This window comes from Pelodiscus sinensis, chromosome 12 (genome assembly GCF_052426305.1).
Source record: "Pelodiscus sinensis isolate ZL-2025 chromosome 12, ASM5242630v1, whole genome shotgun sequence".
NCBI lineage: Eukaryota > Metazoa > Chordata > Testudines > Trionychidae > Pelodiscus > Pelodiscus sinensis.
This window is the reverse complement of record NC_143063.1, coordinates 2,597,670-2,616,323: the sequence shown is the minus strand read 5'-3', so window position 1 is coordinate 2,616,323 and position 18,654 is coordinate 2,597,670. Positions and strand designations below refer to the sequence as shown.

The window sequence follows — 18,654 nt, the reverse complement described above, 5'->3', positions numbered from 1 at the left end:
GGCTGAGGCATCCTAGGCCTGCCCTGTAACTTGATGACATCTGTGCTGTATAGTGGGGAAGCAATAAACCACCTCTATTCTACTGGCTGGTGGAGGCTGTTCGTGCCATTTCGGGGGTGCAGGAGACGGGGGACCCCAACGCACCATCACAGTGCCGGAGAACTAGCCCCCCATCTTTAAAAAGGGGTTACAATATGGTAGACCAGATAGATGTTCGAATCTTGTGTCCTGGGACAATGGTCAGGGACGATCTCAAAAGAGAGCTAGAGCCCCAAATAGAATTAAATCCCCGTCAACATTGTGTCCTGGAAGACAGGTCTTGTCAAGTGACCTTTATGTCTGTTTGGGGGAGATCTGCGTCCTAGAAGAGCCTGCATTTACACGACCCTGGGAAGCATTTGATTTTGCACCATGCAACATGTTTGATTCAAGAATTAGCCAGTTCCTAGGCCAGATAAGTAATTTACAAAATACTAAATGCTATCAGGCAGATCTACAGCTATACCGGCAAGAACCTGTTCCTAGACCACAGATACCTCTTCCTGATCACTGATAAAGGAATGAAGAGATGAAATCTCTTCTGATTAACTTTACAGCTGACACAAAGGTAAATGACAGTGAGAATAGGTCCGGGACACAAAACCAGATGGACTGTTTGCTAAATAGAGCACATTCCAACATGCAAACCCCATATCAAAATGCAAGGTCACAGCCCCAGGAACAAAGAATGCAGGTCAGAGTTAGAGACCCTTAGAACTGGCAGGGCCCTCGAGAGGTCATCGGGTCCAGTCCCCTGCCCTCACGACCAAGCACCATCTCAGGGGTCTCCAACCTTTTTACACCCAAGATCACTTTTTAAGTCTCAGAACAGGTGAAGATCTACTGCCCCGCCCCTTCCTTGAAGCCCCGCCTACATTACATGAGGCAATCTAATGTAAATGCACTGTGCAGGTGCGCAGTTCAGAGAGGGCTCAAGAGCTACTCTTAGAGCCCCTGAGATCTACTGGTAGATCGCGATCTACTGGTTGGTGACCACAGATCTAGACCATCCCTGGCAGGCGTCTGTCCAACTTGCTCTTCAATATCTCCAGTGATGGAGATTCCACAACCTCCCCAGGCAATTTCTTCCAGTGTTTAGCCACCTGACAGGCAGGACGGTTTTCCTAACGTCCAACCTAAACCTCCCTCGCTGCAGTTTCAGCCCGTTGCTCCTTGTCCTGTCCTCAGAGGCCAAGGAGAACAGTTTTCCTCCCTCTTCCTTCTAATACCCTTTAGATACTTGGAAACTGCTGTCATGTCCGTAAGAACGGCCGTACTGGGTCAGACCAAAGTCCCATCCAGCCCAGTAGCCTGTCTGCCCACAGTGGCCAATGCCAGGTGTCCCAGAGGGTATGTCTACACTAGCCCCTAGTTCGAACTAGGGAGGCTAATGTAGGCATTCGAAGTTGCAAATGAAGCCCGGGATTTAAATATCCCAGGCTTTATTTGCATCTTCCCGTCCGGGCGCCATTTTTAAATCCCCTTAGTCCGAACTAACTGCCCGCGGCTACACGTGGCAGTCAAACGTTAACTCGAACTAAGTCCTTAACTCGAACTAAAGGGATTTAAAAATGGCACCTGGACGGGAAGATGCAAATAAAGCCCAGGATATTTAAATCCCGGGCTTCATTTGCAACTTCGAATGCCTACATTAACCACCCTAATTCGAACTAGGGGGCTAGTGTAGACATACTCCGAGGGAGTAAACTGAACAGGTAACGATCAAGCGATCTGTCTCCTGCCATCCATCTCCACCCTCTAAGAAAGAGGGTAGGGCCACCATTCCTTACCCAGACTGGCTAACAGTCATTAATGGACTTCACCTCCATGAATTTATCTAGTTCTCTTTTAAACCCTGGTATAGTCCTAGCCTTCACAGCCTCCTCTGGCAAGGAGTTCCACAGGTTGACTATGCGCTGTGTGAAGAACTTCCTTTTATTTGTTTTAAACCTGCTGCCCATTAGTTTCATTTGGAAGCCCCTAGTTCCTATATTATGGGAACAAGTAAATAACTTTTCCTTATTCACTTTCTCCACACCACTCATGATTTTATAGACCTCTGTCATATCCCCCCTCAGTCTCCTCTTTTCCAAGCTGAAGAGTCCCCGTCTCTTTAATCTCTCCTCATATGGACCCGTTCCAAACCCTGAATCATTTGAGTTGCCCTTCTCTGAACCTTTTCTAAAGCCAGTCTATCTTTTTTGAGATGAGAAGACCACATCTGTACACAGCATTCAAGATTTAGGCGTACCATGAATTTATATAAGGGCAATAAAATATTCTCCATCTTATTCTCTATCACTTTTTTAATAATTCCTAACATCCTGTTTGCTTTTTTGACCACCGCTGCACACTGCGTGGACTTCTTCAGGGAACTATCCACGATGACTCCAAGATCCCTTTCCTGATTAGTTATAGCTAAATTTACCCCCCCCCCCAATCTTCTTATATGTCTAGTTGGGGTTATTTTTTCCAACATGCATTACTTTACAGTTATCCACATTAAATTGAATTTGCCATTTGCCTCTCTGGCTGCTCTTTTCCAGACTAAGCAAGCCCAGTTCTTTCATTCTTCCCTGCTGGGCCATGTTTTTCCAGACCTTGAATTGTTCTTGTTGCTCTTCTCTGGACCCTCTCCAATGTCTCCACATCTTTCTCGAAAGGTGGTGCCCAGAACTGGACAAGACTCCCACTGAGGCCTAATCAGCAGAGCAGAGCGGGAGAACGACTTCTCGTGTCTTGCTCGCCGCACTCTTGCTATTGCAGCCCAGAATGAGGTTGTTTTGTTTTGTTTTTTTAAAAAAAAAAAAGCAAAACAGCGTCACGCTATATCCCGGAACATAGGGAAAAGTGACCCGAGAAGGTCATGGCAGATCATCAGCGCAATGCTGGCTGGAGGGCTAATTAACTCCTCGCTGTGAGCGCTGTTTCAGCGGAGCACTGGAACACATGACTTCAGGAACCCAATCTCGGCAGTTTATCAGAGGTAAAGCGGCAATTTGATCACAATCTCTCGTTATCTGCAGAGGGAGACTGATCTGACGCTGGAGGGCTGGAAGCCAGGAGACCAAGTGCCGGTGCGTGGAAGTTGAAGTCAGCAGAGTTCAGACTGGTGGGAAGAAGTCATTTTCAGATTGGCGTGTGTCGGGGGGGAGTCATTCCCCATTGGAACAGCCGGGCAGGGCAGGTCTTGGCAGGATCGGATGCCGGTCCAACAGATGGGCTCAGACTTTAAGGTCAGAAGGGACCATTATGATCATCTAGTCTGACCCCCTGCACAGTGCAGGCCACAGACTCTCACCCACCCCTCCTAGAATAATCCTCTCACCTATATCTCACCTATACTTTGAAGGCCCCAAGATGCAGAGAATCCTCCAGCTGTGATCTGTGCCCCATGCTACAGAGGAAGGCAAAAAACCTCCAGGGCCTCTGCCAATCTACCCTGGAGGAAAATTCCTTCCCGACCCCAAATATGGCAATCAGCTAAACTTGACCACCAGCAAGACTCACCAGCCTGACACCCAAAAAGTTCTCTAGTAACTCCTATCATCCCTCCATTGACCTATTTCCCACTGATAATGAATGGTCAATTAGTTACCAAGATCATGTTATCTCATCAAACCACCCCCTTCAGAAACCCATCTAGTTTAATCTTGAAGCCAGATAGATCTTTTGCCCCCACTACTTCCCTTGGAAGGCCGTTCCAGAACCTCACTCCTCTAATGGTTAGAAACCTTCGTCTAATCTCAAGTCTAAACTTCCTACTAGCCAGCGTATATCCATTTGTTCTTGTGTCCACATTGGTATTAATCTTAAATAATTCCTCTCTCTCCCTGGTATTGATCCCTCTAATATATTTAAAGAGTGCAATCATGTCCCCCCTCAGCCTTCTTTTGGTTAAGGTAAACAAGCCAAGCTCCCTGAGTCTCCTTTCATAAGACAGGTTTTCCATTCCTCAGATCATCCTAGTGGCCCTTCTTTGTCCCTGTTCCAGTTTGAATTCATCCTTCTTAAACATGGGAGACCAGAACTGCACACAGTATTCCAAATGGGGTCTCACCAATGCCTTGTATAATGGCACTAACACCTCCTTATCCCTACTGGAAATACCTTGCCTAATGCATCCCAAGCTCTAGCTTGGTCCCCCCAGATGTCGGGACGGAGGCGAGAGTCAGTGTGTGATGTCCGATGGCCAGGTCCGGCTAAATGAGCCCATTCAAAAAGGAGACTTGAGGCCACAGGGACAGGACGCTGGCTGCCTGGGACTTTCCTAACAGGGCGGATTTGATGGCCAATGTAGTTTGTACGATGTTGACATTCTGCAGGAAAGTTGAGGCTGACCCAGATGTTTTTCTAATGTCTCTCCTCTTCCCGGTGGCTTCCTAAGCCACAGGGCTACAGAACCGGCCTTACACTTGCTCTCGGGCTGGGGAAAAGACCCGAGTCATTGGCCCAAGGGAGAGGGAGGAGGACTCTGTAGCTTGGTGGGTAGGGCCAAGTCCAGTGCCAGTGGAACAACTTCCACAAGGGAAACTGAGGCAGCCCCACGGCAGACTGTGCCCGAGCTGTGTTTCAAACTTGCCCACACACCTTACATTTCCAAGGCTTAAGTGGATTTCCTTCTTTTCGGGATCTTAAACTAGCTGATTGACCCGGTGCTGCTTGGGTCCGTAATTCGGGAATTCCAACAGGTCCGTAATGCAGGAATTCCATCACGTGTATTCTGTTTCTTCAGCCCCGTACACTCTTATCATTCATAGAATCCCAGGGCTGGCAGAGACCTCAGGAGATCAAGTCCAGCCCCCTGCCCAAAGCACTTTATTTTAACTAAAAAAGGGCTGGTTGGCCTCCAACATCATCTTCTCGTAAGCATTGATTTAGCAGTGCCAAAACAGAGCCCTGCGCCAAACGTCTCCCTTTTCCGCAAGCTTTGAGACGCCAGCCGCTCCCAGACTGATCCTCGTTTTCCGGCTCCCCTGGGTTCAGCCTCCTTCACCGTGCGCTCAGCAATGTTGATTTGGAGGGTTGTACTGGCTTTGGTGACTCGGTCTCTTTTCTGGTTGGTTTCAGGAGTAGCAGTCCCATTCCAGGCACAGCCAGTTAGGAGAAGAGGAAACTGCCTGTTGAATTTGGTGATCCTTGCTCTTCGGAGAAGTTCTTGAACAAACATCTACTATATAGCAGAGTGTCTGAAAGGGTCAGTGGTGCTGAATGCAGCGTTGGCCATGGGATTAAGCAGGCCGTACCAATCCTCCAGCCTTGTTTAACACTAATGTCGGACAGAGTCTTGCTAACACCATCCAAAACACAACAGATCATTAGATCCTCTGTCCGGGCTACCAGAGGCCACTACATTTCACCCAGGTATCCCTGAGCTGAAGCGGCGTTTGGCTAAGGCAGACGCAAGAGGCATCCGGTCCCCATGGCTCCAAGGGATGGAAGATCTACCATTGCCCTTGGAACGGCTATGCTCACCCCTTGGGGAAGGCGGTGAGGTCAATTAAAGTTAACCCGATGAAGCTGCTCCTAGATCCGCCGGTTTTCAGTACATCTTGGGACACCAGGGAAGTGTGGGAAGACGGGAAAAGCCAATATTTCAAGCCGGGACAGCTGGGTGCCCTGGGTCGAGATAGGCTGTGACAAAAGGAAGGGGACAGTCTTCCCGTTTATTGTCCCAACTGCGATCAATCTTGAGCAAGGTACACCATGTATGGGCCCATTGGCAAAGCTGCAATCCACGGAGCAGGCCTATCGCTGTGTAACATGCGTGCCACCACCCGGTATGAAGTCATAACATTTTATTGCTGGCAAACGCGCTTGTTACTAAAGACAACACGTTTGTTCCAGGGTCACGCCCACAAGACCGATTTACAGCAAGGCTAGCCAGCCATGTGTTGACAGGGCATGAAGGAGAATCCACCCTGCCAGTGGGCCCGGGGGGGTACCCGGAACTGAAAGTCCGGCTGCTTATGGGGGGCACTTTGTCCCCCCTGTGATCAGAGGAGGCGGCTTCCCTCAGCCCACCTGGTTCTCCTCACCAGAGCCCCAGGGCCAGTGGGGCTGGCTTCTTCTGGAGGAGTCTGTGCCCCCACGGATTGGCGCCCCCCCCCCCACTTCCCCCCTGAATGGACCCCTCCCAAAGACCCCTCGGAGAGACAATAGATATCAGAGAATCCTAGAACTGGCAGGGACCTCGAGAGTCATTGAGTCCAGTCCCCGGCCCTCTCGGCAGGAGCCAGCAACATCCAGACCATCCCTGGCAGGCGTCTGTCCGACCTGCTCTTCAATATCTCAGCAATGGAGACTCCACAACCTCCCTGGGCAACTTATCCCCGTGTTTAGCCATCAGGACAGTTCGGACGTTTTTCCTAATGTCCAACCTCCCTCGCTGCAGTTTAGCCCGTTGCTTCTAGTCCGGTCAGACGCCGAGGGGAACAATTTTTCTCCCTCCTCCTCAGGACGCCCTTTTAGAGACTTGAAAACTGCTCTCATGTGCCCTCTCCGTCTTCTCCTTTCCAAACGAAACACGCCCAGTTCCTTCAGCCTCCCCTCCTGTGCATGTTCTCTAGACCCTTCATCATTCTTGTTGCTCTTCTCTGGACTCTCTCCGACTCCTCCCCATCTTTCTTGGAACGTGGTGCCCAGCACGGGACACAAGACTCCCGCGGAGGCCTGACCAGCGCAGAGCAGAAGAGTAACCTCTCGTGTCTCGCTCACCGCTCTCTCGTTAATGCAGCCCAGACGTTTGCAACAGTCTCACGTGAGTGCCCTGTGACCTCGGCAAGGCACACAAAGTCCTTGGTGCGCTGCTCCCTGTTCCTGCCAGCGCTCCGGCCGCCCCGTGTTTCTGGGCTGCATTCCTCCGACAGGAGAGCTTGGAACAACGGGCGGAGGACCCCAGAAAGACTCCTGGCAAGCGAGCGAATTTGACATCACAGTCGGTACCCGGCTCTGCAGACCGTGTCATCAACAGCCACGGAGAGGAGACCCTGGAAGCTCTTCCTAGCTCTGCCCTCAGCCCCGCCCCTTCCACTCTAGGCCCCGCCCCTCCCTTGCATCCTAGGCCCCACCCCTCCCGGGAACACAAGACACGGCCCCCTCCCTCAACTTGCCTGGGGAGGCTGCTGGCTCTGCTGCCCACCATCCGGCCACGGACGGCAGCAGCTCACCCGGCCGTGCTAGGGGTGCTGCTGCAGTTTCCTGTGCCGGCCGGAAGCCAGGCTGTGCCGTCTCATGCCCTGCCTTTGGCCAGAGCCCGAAGGTGGCTGCTGACCCACACCTCTGAGCTGCCAGGTATCTGGACAGGCCCCGGGTGCCCTCCCATGGGCACTGCTGTGCCTCGATCAACAGCCATTTCCACCTGGGAGGTGGCTGAGGCCGCCTCCTGGGTCATCCAGCAGCGTCTCCAGCCCCCGAGTGCCCGGGGCAGAGCTCAGCGATGGCTGCGCTGCTGTTTCTGGGGGGCTCGCACGTGTTCTCCGGGCCCTGCTGGGGCTCCAGGCATCCGCCGGCTCTCTCCGGAGCTGAAGCCACTTGGGCTCTTGTCCCCACCCACTGGCTTTGTTCCCTGCCCTGAGGCAAGGGGGGGGGGTCTGTGCACCCTGTAACACCCCACGAATGTAGGGAACAGTCTCTTTGCTCACCTCCCAGGAGCCTGTCTACAGCCAGGAGCAGCTCCCAGTCTGCAGCACACCTGCTTGCTGGGCAGGACTCCTGCCTCTCTGCCCTGGACCCGCCGACCCCCGTCCCGAACACACACGCAAGAGGCTCCGCGGCAGGACATCCTGCAATCGGTCGCCTCCCACAACAGCCCAAACGTTCAGGGGCAAGTACAAACTCTGGGAAAGATCTCGCTGGAGGACTGACAGCCCCTTCCTCCCCCACAGATCCGCAGCTCCCTGCCCCCCTTCCTTCTGGGCGACACGGCTCCGGTGCTCGAGAAACGCCCCGTGACCGAGCAGTCCCTCTGCCTCGCCACGACGGCCGAAACACTGGCCCGGCGCAGCCACACCGTGCAGCCGCACGCAAGTTCCCGAAACTTTCCACACCGTTTGCGTCAGGAGCGCCGGACGGCCGCTCCTCCCGGACACCAACACCGAACGGGCAGGGAGCCCCGGGCCAGCGCCCCTTGGGGAGAACACCCGGTGGCACTCGTCTGAACCCGGCAGCACGTACCCAGAGCGACCAGCCGTGGCAAGGCGCGTGGCAGGATGGAAGCGCCGTTTTGACTGCGGGCTGGATAACGTGGCAAGAGCTGTTGTCCCCCTGCACCCTCAAGGCTCCATGCGCAGCCCTGCGCCCCACTGCTTCAGAGCCCCCCATTCCGGGTGTGGATGCTCCCGCAGTGGTGAGCCACGGAGGGCGGAAGGGACGAGCGGGCAGCGCACACCCGCCACTCCTGCAGCTGGCCGCCTTGCCCTGCCACAGGCCACCCCACCCGGAGGCCCAGAGTGGGGGGGGGAGGAAGGGACCCAGTTCTCCAAAGCTTTCACCCTGGGGTCAGGCCGCCTCTTCCTGGGGACGAGGAGTGACGTGCACCAGCCCAAACCTGGGTGCCGGGAGCAGGCCCGGCATCAACTCCCCGTGGAAGTGGGGGGGGTGTCACTTCGTGTGCAAATGCTCAGCCGACTTCATGCTCGTCCTGCCTGAATGAAGCACTCCGCATCGGCCCTTGCGAAGGGCAGGATCGGACCCTCGTCCGCAGGGAGCCACCAAGGTGACAAATCACCGGGTGACAGGGTCCCTTCCAGGCTCCGGGGCAAGAACACCGCCTGCCGCTCACTGACTCACCACTTGCACAAGCAGCGCCGTGCACAGGCCTCGTGCGACACGCTCCGAGGCCAGCCCGGCTGCCACAGAAGTGGAGTGGCTGGTACGTGGGGCATGCCAAGGCTCGAGCAAGGCCGTGTGAGAGAGGGACGTGGTCGGAGGCCAGGGAGGGGGCGTGGGCTCTGGAGCATGCACGTGTGCACACAGCAAGCCCACAGGCGGGTGTTCGGCGAAGATCGCACTGCCCGCATCGGCTGCTGCCTTGCCCTCCGGCCTGCTCTCCCTGGGAACAGGTGAGAGCCAGCTGCCGCCCTGCGCTGCTGACTCTGGAGGAGAGTCTGCAGCAAGGGAGTGGCTGCTGGCTCGCCGGGAGCGCACTGGCTGCCGGCCCTGCTCCCAGGGAGCCAGCGGGTAACTGTCACCGCTGACGTGTTGAGCGGCTTTTTTGTTTTTTTTTTAAATCCCAACTTTGCAGCCACTCTCCCGGTGGTTTGTGTGTGGAACCACCACCCTGTTCCCCCACCTGCCAGCAGCGTGCTCCCATCCGCCAAGCCCCCCCGCCTCACTTCCCCCCCACGGGCCCTCGTCTGTCCGCCAATCCCACCTTTCTTTCTTGGCGAGGAATCCTTTCCTGCTGTCGTACCAGTCCTCCTCCCTAGCCTGCGGCCCCGGCCTCCCCCCAGCTCCTCGGCCACGGCCTCCCCATCAGACTGCAGCTCCCGGAAACAGCCGAAGCGCAAAGCCTCGCCCCGCAAGTGGCCTGGACCTTACGTCATCGAGGGAGAGGGAGCCGTGGCCAGCGTAAGGGACGGCGAGGCAGTCCAACGGGTCTGTGCGCATGAATGACCCCATTTGACAGAAGGGAAAACAGAGGCTCTGGGCGATTCACTAACAGTGCTAGTTAAGGGCAGAGCTGGCACCAGGACCCATGTATCCAGGCTCCCAGGACCTCGCCACCCCCGCTCCCAACTAGCACGTGGTCTCCCACAAAGGGGTGTCTCTGGGTGGTCACTGGTCCCTTCTCAGCCTCCCCCTCAGGCAGGTAAGTGCAGCCGTGCACCGCCAGCAGCTCACCAGGCTCCAGAGGACAGTGCCCGGGAGCCGCACGATGCCACGGGTAGGATGCTAGCGCCACGCCATCACCGAGGACCAATTCTCCGCCTGGTGGGGCTAGGGCTGTGTCACTGCGGCATAGACTTCCCGGGGGGCCCAGGCTCTAGGACCCTGCAGGGCGGGAGGGTCTCCTACCCAAGTCCCTGGGGCTGCACCACAAAGAAACAGCCCCGTGAGCCCACGACGGGCGGCGTGGGCCAGCTGGGCGGGTTTCCTTGCTGCGTGGCTAGTCCTTCAGCCAGGGAAGTGCAAGTCCTGCCAGCGCCAGTCAGAGAGCAGGCGCCCGGGCCAAGGGGGGACCCTGTGCTCTGCTCGGCAGATGGAGGTCGCCGGCACAGGAAGAGGTGGAGGAACGGGTTACTGTGGGGCAGCCAGTTACGGTCCCACCCGCCCGCTGCCCGTGCCAGTCGGGGGCCACGTGGGACCCAAAGTTCCTCCCCAAGGAGCAGAACTCCTGGTGCCGAGACGAACGCCAGCTGCAGGGAGCCCTCGGACGACCTCCAGTGTACCAGCACATCCTGCTCTAAGGGGCTTCCTTGCTCCCTCGGAACCAGCCGCTCGCACCGGGACGCCACGGCCATCTCCTGCCTGGAGCCCTCCAGACAGTCCGGGCCTCCAGGTCAAGGCCCGTGCGGCTCCGGGAATGCCTTGGGCAGGACCAGGCTGGGTGGCCTCTTTTTAACAGGGCCCTGTAAGAGTCCTCGTGCACGCGCCAGGTGTGAACGTGCCCCATGGCCGTGAGAGCCCAACGTGCACACTCACGGGGGCACGGCAGCCACGGGCATGCACCGGGCTCCACGTGCCAACAGGCTGGCGAGGACTGCAGGGCATCCCAGCCAGAGCAGGGGATTAAACATTAACCACCCGGGACAGGCAGGCGCAGGATGCCCGGCTCACTCACCTGTGATGAAGACGGCTTTCCCGGCCACCGGGAGCCTTCTCGGCTGGGCTTGGCAGCCCAGGGCCAGGCAGGCGGCCGTGGCAAGGGGGGCACCAAGCGGCCAGGGCAGGCACGCCTGGCACAGGCACAGCAGCAGCCCCAGCAGCCCCAGGCGCAGGAGCAGGGCCCGGGTCGGCCGCAGCCCGGAGCGGGCGAGCTGCAGGAGGAAACTGCCTGCGAAGAGGAGCCAGAGGGCGCCGTAAACCCAGCGCTCCATGGCTGCGCGCCAGCGGTGCCCAGGCGTGCGGCACGGGCAGCCGCCCGCCCGGCCCCTACTTATAGCGGAGCCGGCCAGGACGGGGCGGAGCCGGCCCTGCCCTGCCAATGGGAGCCGGCGGCGCCCCGGGGTCAACGCTGGAGCCTGGCCCGGCCGCGGCTTTCGAAGAAGAGAAAAGCGAAGCGGCGCCGGGCGGCCCCTGCGTGCGCCCGGGTCCCCCGCTGCTCCCCGAGCCGGCCCCGCTCGCCGCGTGTGGCTGGGCTGCGGGGCAGGTGCGCGCAGTGGGGCCAGGCGTGTTCCGGGGAGGCGCGCAGCGGGGACAGGTATGGGCCGGGGGGGGGGGCGCGCAGTGGGGCCAGGTATGGGCCGGGGGAGGCGCGCAGTGGGGCCAGGTATGGGCCGGGGGAGGCGCGCAGTGGGGCCAGGTATGGGCCGGGGGGAGCGCGCAGTGGGGCCAGGTATGGGCCGGGGGAGGCGCGCAGTGGGGCCAGGTATGGGCCGGGGGAGGCGCGCAGTGGGGCCAGGTATGGGCCGGGGGAGGCGCGCAGTGGGGCCAGGTATGGGCCGGGGGAGGCGCGCAGCGGGGCCAGGTATGGGCCGGGGGAGGCGCGCAGTGGGGCCAGGTATGGGCCGGGGGAGGCGCGCAGTGGGGCCAGGTATGGGCCGGGGGGAGCGCGCAGCGGGGCCAGGTATGGGCCGGGGGGGGGGGGGGCGGGGGGCGCGCAGCGGGGACAGGTATGGGCCGGGGGGAGCGCGCAGCGGGGACAGGTATGGGCCGGGGGGGGCGCGCAGCGGGGACAGGTATGGGCCGGGGGGAGCGCGCAGCGGGGCCAGGTATGGGCCGGGGGGAGCGCGCAGCGGGGCCAGGTATGGGCCGGGGGAGGCGCGCAGCGGGGCCAGGTATGGGCCGGGGGAGGCGCGCAGCGGGGACAGGTATGGGCCGGGGGAGGCGCGCAGCGGGGACAGGTATGGGCCGGGGGGAGCGCGCAGCGGGGCCAGGTATGGGCCGGGGGGGGGGCGCGCAGCGGGGCCAGGTATGGGCCGGGGGGAGCGCGCAGTGGGGCCAGGTATGGGCCGGGGGGAGCGCGCAGCGGGGCCAGGTATGGGCCGGGGGGAGCGCGCAGCGGGGCCAGGTATGGGCCGGGGGGAGCGCGCAGCGGGGCCAGGTATGGGCCGGGGGGAGCGCGCAGCGGGGCCAGGTATGGGCCGGGGGGAGCGCGCAGCGGGGCCAGGTATGGGCCGGGGGGAGCGCGCAGCGGGGCCAGGTATGGGCCGGGGGAGGCGCGCAGCGGGGCCAGGTATGGGCCGGGGAGGGCGCGCAGCGGGGCCAGGTATGGGCCGGGGAGGGCGCGCAGCGGGGCCAGGTATGGGCCGGGGAGGGCGCGCAGCGGGGCCAGGTATGGGCCGGGGAGGGCGCGCAGCGGGGCCAGGTATGGGCCGGGGAGGGCGCGCAGCGGGGCCAGGTATGGGCCGGGGGAGGCGCGCAGCGGGGCCAGGTATGGGCCGGGGAAGGCGCGCAGCGGGGCCAGGTATGGGCCGGGGAAGGCGCGCAGCGGGGCCAGGTATGGGCCGGGGGCAGCGCGCAGTGGGGACAGGCGTGTTCCGGGGAGGCGCGCAGCGGGGCCAGGTCTGCTCGGGGTGGGCGCGCAGCGGGGCCAGGTATGGGCCGGGGGGAGGGGGGAGGGGGCGCGCAGCGGGGCCAGGTGTGTGCGGGGGGGGGGGGCAGCGGGGCTAGGCGTGTTCCGGGGAGGCGCGCAGCGGTACCAGGTGTGCTGGGGGGGGGGCACAGCAGGGGGGGAGAGGCGCACCGCAGAGCCGGGTGCGCAGTGGGGGTAGGCGTGTGCGGGGGAGAGGGGCGCAGCGAGCCACGTGTGCGGGGGGGGGCAACGGGGCCAGGCGTGGTCCGGGGAGGTGCGCAGTAGGGCCAGGCGTGCGCGGGGGCGGCGGGGACGGGTGTGGGGGTCAGCTGGGACAGGTGCCTGCTTTGTCCTATTTATTTCCATTTGGGTGGGGGGGACTGAGTGAAAAGTGCCCTATGGCCAGCTCTGAAGAAGCTCCCACTCCGGCCAGGGCAAGCCCCCCCCATCCTGCCCATCTCTGCCCCCCCCACCTAACACTGTGTCGTGGCTGTGGCCAAGGGGCGGGGCGGCTCTCCAGAGAGTATTGAGTCTCTTGGGTGTGGGTAACTCCCGCCTTCCCTTGACTGCCCGGGGAGGTTTCTAGCTGGCCTGGCTGCAGCTGACCTCTCTGGAATCGGGCCCGAACGCAACTGGACCTTGGCCCAGCTCCTGGGCAGCTGTTCCCTGCCCACCCGGTTTGGATTCAGAGCAGACCCCCTCTGCCCCGGCCCCGTGAGCAGGTACCAGGTGTGATCCCCGGTGGTTGCCACGCACAGCTGGGGCATTGGCAGACGAGGCTTCTGTGCGGTTGGAAGTGTTGCTGTTGATTGTACCTGTGGAACAGCTTCCTTGTTGGAAATAACACCCCCAGCCGGGTGCAACTGCGGCCAGGCAGAGAACTCCAGCCCTGAGAATCGCTCTGGCGTTCACAAGCGCGAGAGGCGGCCTTGTCTTTCTCCGCGCACTTTGCCTTGGTGCCCCCGCGTCACCTGTGCACCTGCCCAGGTGTTCCGCACAGGGCTTGCCCTCCCGTCCCGGTGTGCTGCAGCAAGGAAAGGGTTAACCGCAGGCCCGCCTCCTGCCCCCTCCACCTGGGCACCTGCCTCCTCCCCGGGGAGCCTGCCCAGATTTCTGGTTCTAGGGGAGGCTGAGTCTTGCGGCACGAAGCTGAAGCGTGGGACGACGGACCCGTTTTAGGGAGCCGCGCCCCGATGGCTAATCCAAGGGCCCTGCTTCTCCTCAGCCTTTCCTGCGAGATGCCCTGGCCCCATGCCGGTGGGACCCAGCCGTGGCCTGGCGGCGGGGCGCGGGGAAGGGCCCGAGTCCGTGGGACGAACAGCCCCACCTATGCCCTGCGAGACAGTGGGTCAAAGTCCCTTTGCGTCTCCGCATTTATTGCTCGTGGTAATTGCTTCTGCCGCGTTCACTTCACTTTTTTCATGTTTCCCTCAGCCGGGATTGGGTGACCCTCCGGGAGGCTCAAGCCAGCCATCTCCGTCAGCAACCTTGGCCCTTTTGGCGTGTGCGTCTGTGGGCCAGGGAGACGCTGGTGTGCTAGGACCAGTGCCAACCCCTGAATCACACAGGGGCCCAGGAACTCGGCCAGTGGACACTATCAATTCACTTAGATCCTTATCTGCCTCGTTTTAACCACCCAATCTACAGATACTCACTGATTCCCTCTAGTTCCCAGTCTCCCTCCCCCAGCCCTTCTCTCCTATTTATTTTGGGTCTGCACACCCTAAACTCAAAACTCCAGTCGTCTGACGAAGTGGGCTGTGCCCACCAAAGCTCATGATCCCATCGACATGTTTTGTTAGTCTAGAAAGTGCTACCAGCCCATTGGTTGTTTTTTTCCTGTACAAACTAACTCAGCTACCCTCTGCAGCTAATGGCTTCTCTGTCCGTGCCAGGGGACAACGAGGGGAGACACACTTCATCGCAACAGCAGAGAGGCCAGGCCGGGCCAGACCAAAGGTCCATCCTGCTCAGTGTCCTATCGGCCAAAAGCGGCCAAGACCAGGGGCCCCAGAGGGAGGGAACAGAGTATCATCAAGGGTTCCCACCCCTGTCACCCATTCCCAGCTTCTGACAGAGGCTAGGGTCACCATCCTTGCCCATCCTGGCTAACAGCCATTGATGGACCTAACCTCCATGAATTTATCTACTTCTTTTTTCAACCGTGTTAGAGTCCTCGCCTTCACAACATCCTCCAGCAAGGAGTTCCACAGGTTGACTTTGTGCTGCGTGAAGAAAAACGTCCTTTGGTTTGTTTGAAACCTGCTGCCTGTGCATTTCATTGGGTGACCCCCTCATTCGTGTGCCGTGGGAACAAGTAAAGAACTTTTCCGTCTTCACTTTCTCTGCACCTGTCATGATTTTACAGACCTCGTTCCACTCCTCCCTTGGTCTCCTCTTTGCCAAGCTGAGAAGTCCCCGTCTTTTCACCGCCAGCAGCGGATTGGGACTGTACCATCAAAGGGAGCAGGGAAGGTTTTCCTGGGCACGGTACCTGAAGCTGCTGTTCACTCTGCTGCTCCTTTTCTCCCAAGACAGTTCAGGACACGGCCGGGAGGAGGGGAAGTGGGCACGCTCTCCAAGCGCACGTCACTGATGTTCCCCTCAGAGGAATTCAGGCACTTGCTGCCGGCGGCTTTGGGCCTGGAAGAGACGCAAACCTTCCCCCGAATGCCCTTCGCCCTCAGGCCTGCCCATTCGAGTCAAAGACATTCCCTCAGGCCTCTGGGCGCGCTGGAGGGGATGAGACGGGTCACTGTGACAGGCCGGGTGGGCTGCGAGTGTTGGCCCCCTGCAACCTCAGACATCCTGAGCTGAGGCAGGGCCGGGGCCCGGGGAAGGGCAAGGGCTTGGGGCTGGAGTGGCGTGCGGCTCATGGCCAGGAGCCAGGTCAGGATCGGGCTGCGAAGGAGCAGGCGGGATGGGGAGGGGAAGAGGCACTGCAGGGAGAAGTAGCGGGATTGTTGGGCTGCAGAGGTGAGAGACAACCGGCCGCAGCAGCAAGCAGCCAGGGCTGGCTGGAAACAGGGCCCGGAGGAGGGGGGAGCCAGGCTGGCTCACTTACCCCCAGCGAGAAGCCAACCCAGCCATCTCCTCCTCAGTGCGTCATCGCTTCATGGTGCCCCCTGGCCCAAGTTGCTAGGCCAGGCTGGGCGTTCAAGGGCCTGTCCCGTTGCCCTGAGCGCCAGGACACCCCAAGGCCTTTGCTTCCAGTTCTCTGAGGGGGACCGTGCCGGGAGGAAGAATGTGGACCAGACAGGCCCGTGGAGCCTCCGCGAGTGGTGGAGTGAATGTTGTCAGGCTGTGACAGAGGACTCTGTAGGGCAGCCGGACTCCCAGGGTACAGGGGGGGGGGGATGCGGTGCCTCAGGGAGCAGCCTGCTTTGCCCCTCTCTGCTTCTGAGTCCTGGCGGCTGTTTGTTGCGGAGTCTCCGCAAAAAGCTACGTCACAAGCTTCCCCCAAGAGCAGGCACGTCCTTGCCTGAGCTCGCCGCGTGTCTGCGGAGAAACGCGGCACCAGGACAGTGCAGAGCGAAGCAGGGGTGTGAACTGTCGGTTAATCGAACAGCCGAGTAACCTCAATCGGCCGACTAGTCCATAATCCCCGGGGGCAGGGCTGGCCACCAGTGTGCTTCCAAAGAGCCCCTGCCACTCCACGCTGCTGCCTCTCCATCAGAGGCAGCAGGGCAGGGTACCAGGGGGCGTAAATCCCCCTCAGAAGCAGCTTCTGAGTAAGGGAGGCAACGTCCCCGCACCTCTTGGAATCCAGCCGTGCTCAGGAGAAGCCGAAACTTGCTGCCAGCTGGTGGGTATTTTAACACCACCTGAAGGGCCACCCGGTAAAGGCCTCTCAAATAGCAAGAGGAGCCAGTGAAACTCCATCTGCCCCATGGGAAAGTCCAAACCGCCCGTCTGCCTGTGGGAGAAGCCAGGCTGCCCAGTGAATGACAGCCCAGTGTTCCCCCCGCCGGGGGGGGGCATTTTCTGGCATTTCCTCTCTGCCACAGCCCCCCGGTGAAACCTGCCGCCTGGAGATGCTCTCAACAAAGGGGCTTAGACAGCTGCTGTAGGCGCCAAAGCATTTGGATCTTTCAAGCCCAGCTCAGCTGCCACCGAACCCCATTGGTTGGTAAGTTGCTGGGAAGCTGCTTTTCCGCCAGTTCCCCTTTTCCAAGCTGCCTAAATCCGGGCACAGCTCAGAACCTTGGCTCTCACCTGAGCCCTGGCAAGATTCTCAGAGTGGGTGTTTCTCTGCATACCTCGCCCCTGGGGCCTAAAGCAGCAGATAGGTGCTCGGAGGACACCTAGCCTCCTCTGAGCCAGATCCTCTCCCTCCATTTATATCCAGGAGGTAGGGTACTCCCTCAGGAAACCCAGGTTCCAATCCCCGCTCTGCTTGCTGGGCAGCAGGGGCATGAACCTAGGGGCTTTGTCCACACTGGCACATTTTGTCACCAAACATTGCCTTTCGGTGACAAAACAGCGAGAGCGCTTACACCGTGAGGTGACTTCTGTCGGGAAAACACTCAGTTTTGGTGACCAAAAAACCTTCCAGCCGTGCCAAAGACTTTTGTCTTTTCCCCTCCCTTTGTAGTCAACAAAGAGCCAGGGTGGACTCCGCTGTTTGTTTTGTTGAGAACTGGCTTCTGCCAGCTTCCCACCATCTCTGCTTGGCTGGTGGTTCTCAGTGTTCTGTGATCTCTGCTGCCCTGCAGGCAGGCGCCCCTCCCCTTTCAAAGCTCCGCGAAGTGTCTGGCCGCTGAGTGAGCTGCTCCCTTTGGGGAACAAGGAGCAAATAACTGGGATGCTCCTGTTCTGCCCAGCTACGAGTCCAGCAGCAGGCAGGCTGCTGCTGCCAGGGGAGGGCTGGAGAGATGGCTGTGCTGCTTGGACATGCCTCAGCATGGTGAGCCCCCAGAGCCTCGGGGGAATCCCAAGCAGCGCAGGGATCAGCTCTGCCTTCCCACCGCACTGTGGGATGCTTCCCCACAAGGTTTTGCTCTAGCTGCCGCCAGGGGAGCTAGCAAGGTGGCCAGGAAATGTCAACAACAGGAGGCAGAAAAGCCAGTTTGACCGGTTTTCACTTTTGGCAACTTTTGTGTGCCAGCAGGTTGCACAGAGTGTCAGCTCGGGGGAGGGGGCAGACGCGGTTTCCTGCTGCGTGTTTGCACAATGCCTCGCACAAGAGGGCTTTTGGGCAAGGGGCTCCAGACCTGACCATAACACAGATGAATAATAATCTGGCTCCCACACAGCACAGGGCTGGGGGATTTCGTACGCCGCCCTGTGTCAATGCCTGTTGTGGCGCTTGGCCATCACCTTCCGTGACAGGCGCTCCGGCGTGAGCGGAACATTAACGGTGTTTTCTCTGTGCGTTTTCATTCCCTTGGGTGCGAACGGTCCCTCCGCACACAACAGTTGAGTTGCCCATCAAATCTGTAACGTCTATTCGCGCGAAAGGAGGAGGCAAACCGAACCGGCCCTTTTCTAAGCAACATGGTTTGATGGATCTCATGCTGGCCTAACGCAAACACCCACCCAGGGCTGGCTCGAGCCATTCCTGCACCCCGGGCAGCGGGTACGCGATGCATGCTCTGGGCACACGGCGCATGTGCGGCCCCACCCCCTGGCACGCTGCGCACCTTACAGACATAGGTTGGCGCCCAGAGCAGCTCCCCAGCTAGCCTCCCACTTAATCCGGCCCTGCACCCGCCTCCCCCTGGCCATTTTCCATGAGGGCTGAGCACGTGTCCCCCCCACAGCTGACAGCCCCAGCTCCTCAAGGCCTAGAGGGGCGTCATGCTGACCTCCAAGTGCAGAGATTGCTGGAGAATTGTCCCGTCAACATCTTATCCATGGTCTTCCTCGGACAAAGGGACATTCCAATCTGAAACACAGTGTCAGCTAGATAAAGCCTGAGGATCAGAGAAACCGTTCTC

At 59.7% G+C, this 18,654-nt stretch overlaps 1 protein-coding gene across 1 annotated transcript in view; it reads right to left on the bottom strand.

Moving 5' to 3' along the window:
- The window catches only part of HSD11B2 (hydroxysteroid 11-beta dehydrogenase 2), a 36,729-nt gene extending 25,596 nt beyond the window's left edge, over nucleotides 1-11,133 (bottom strand). Inside the window, exon 1 of the mRNA XM_075940564.2 lies at nucleotides 10,823-11,133. Coding sequence (XP_075796679.2) covers nucleotides 10,823-11,078 — 256 coding nt within the window. The 5' untranslated portion in view covers nucleotides 11,079-11,133. The remainder of the gene's footprint in view (nucleotides 1-10,822) is intronic.
- Nucleotides 11,134-18,654: the final 7,521 nt, after the last annotated feature.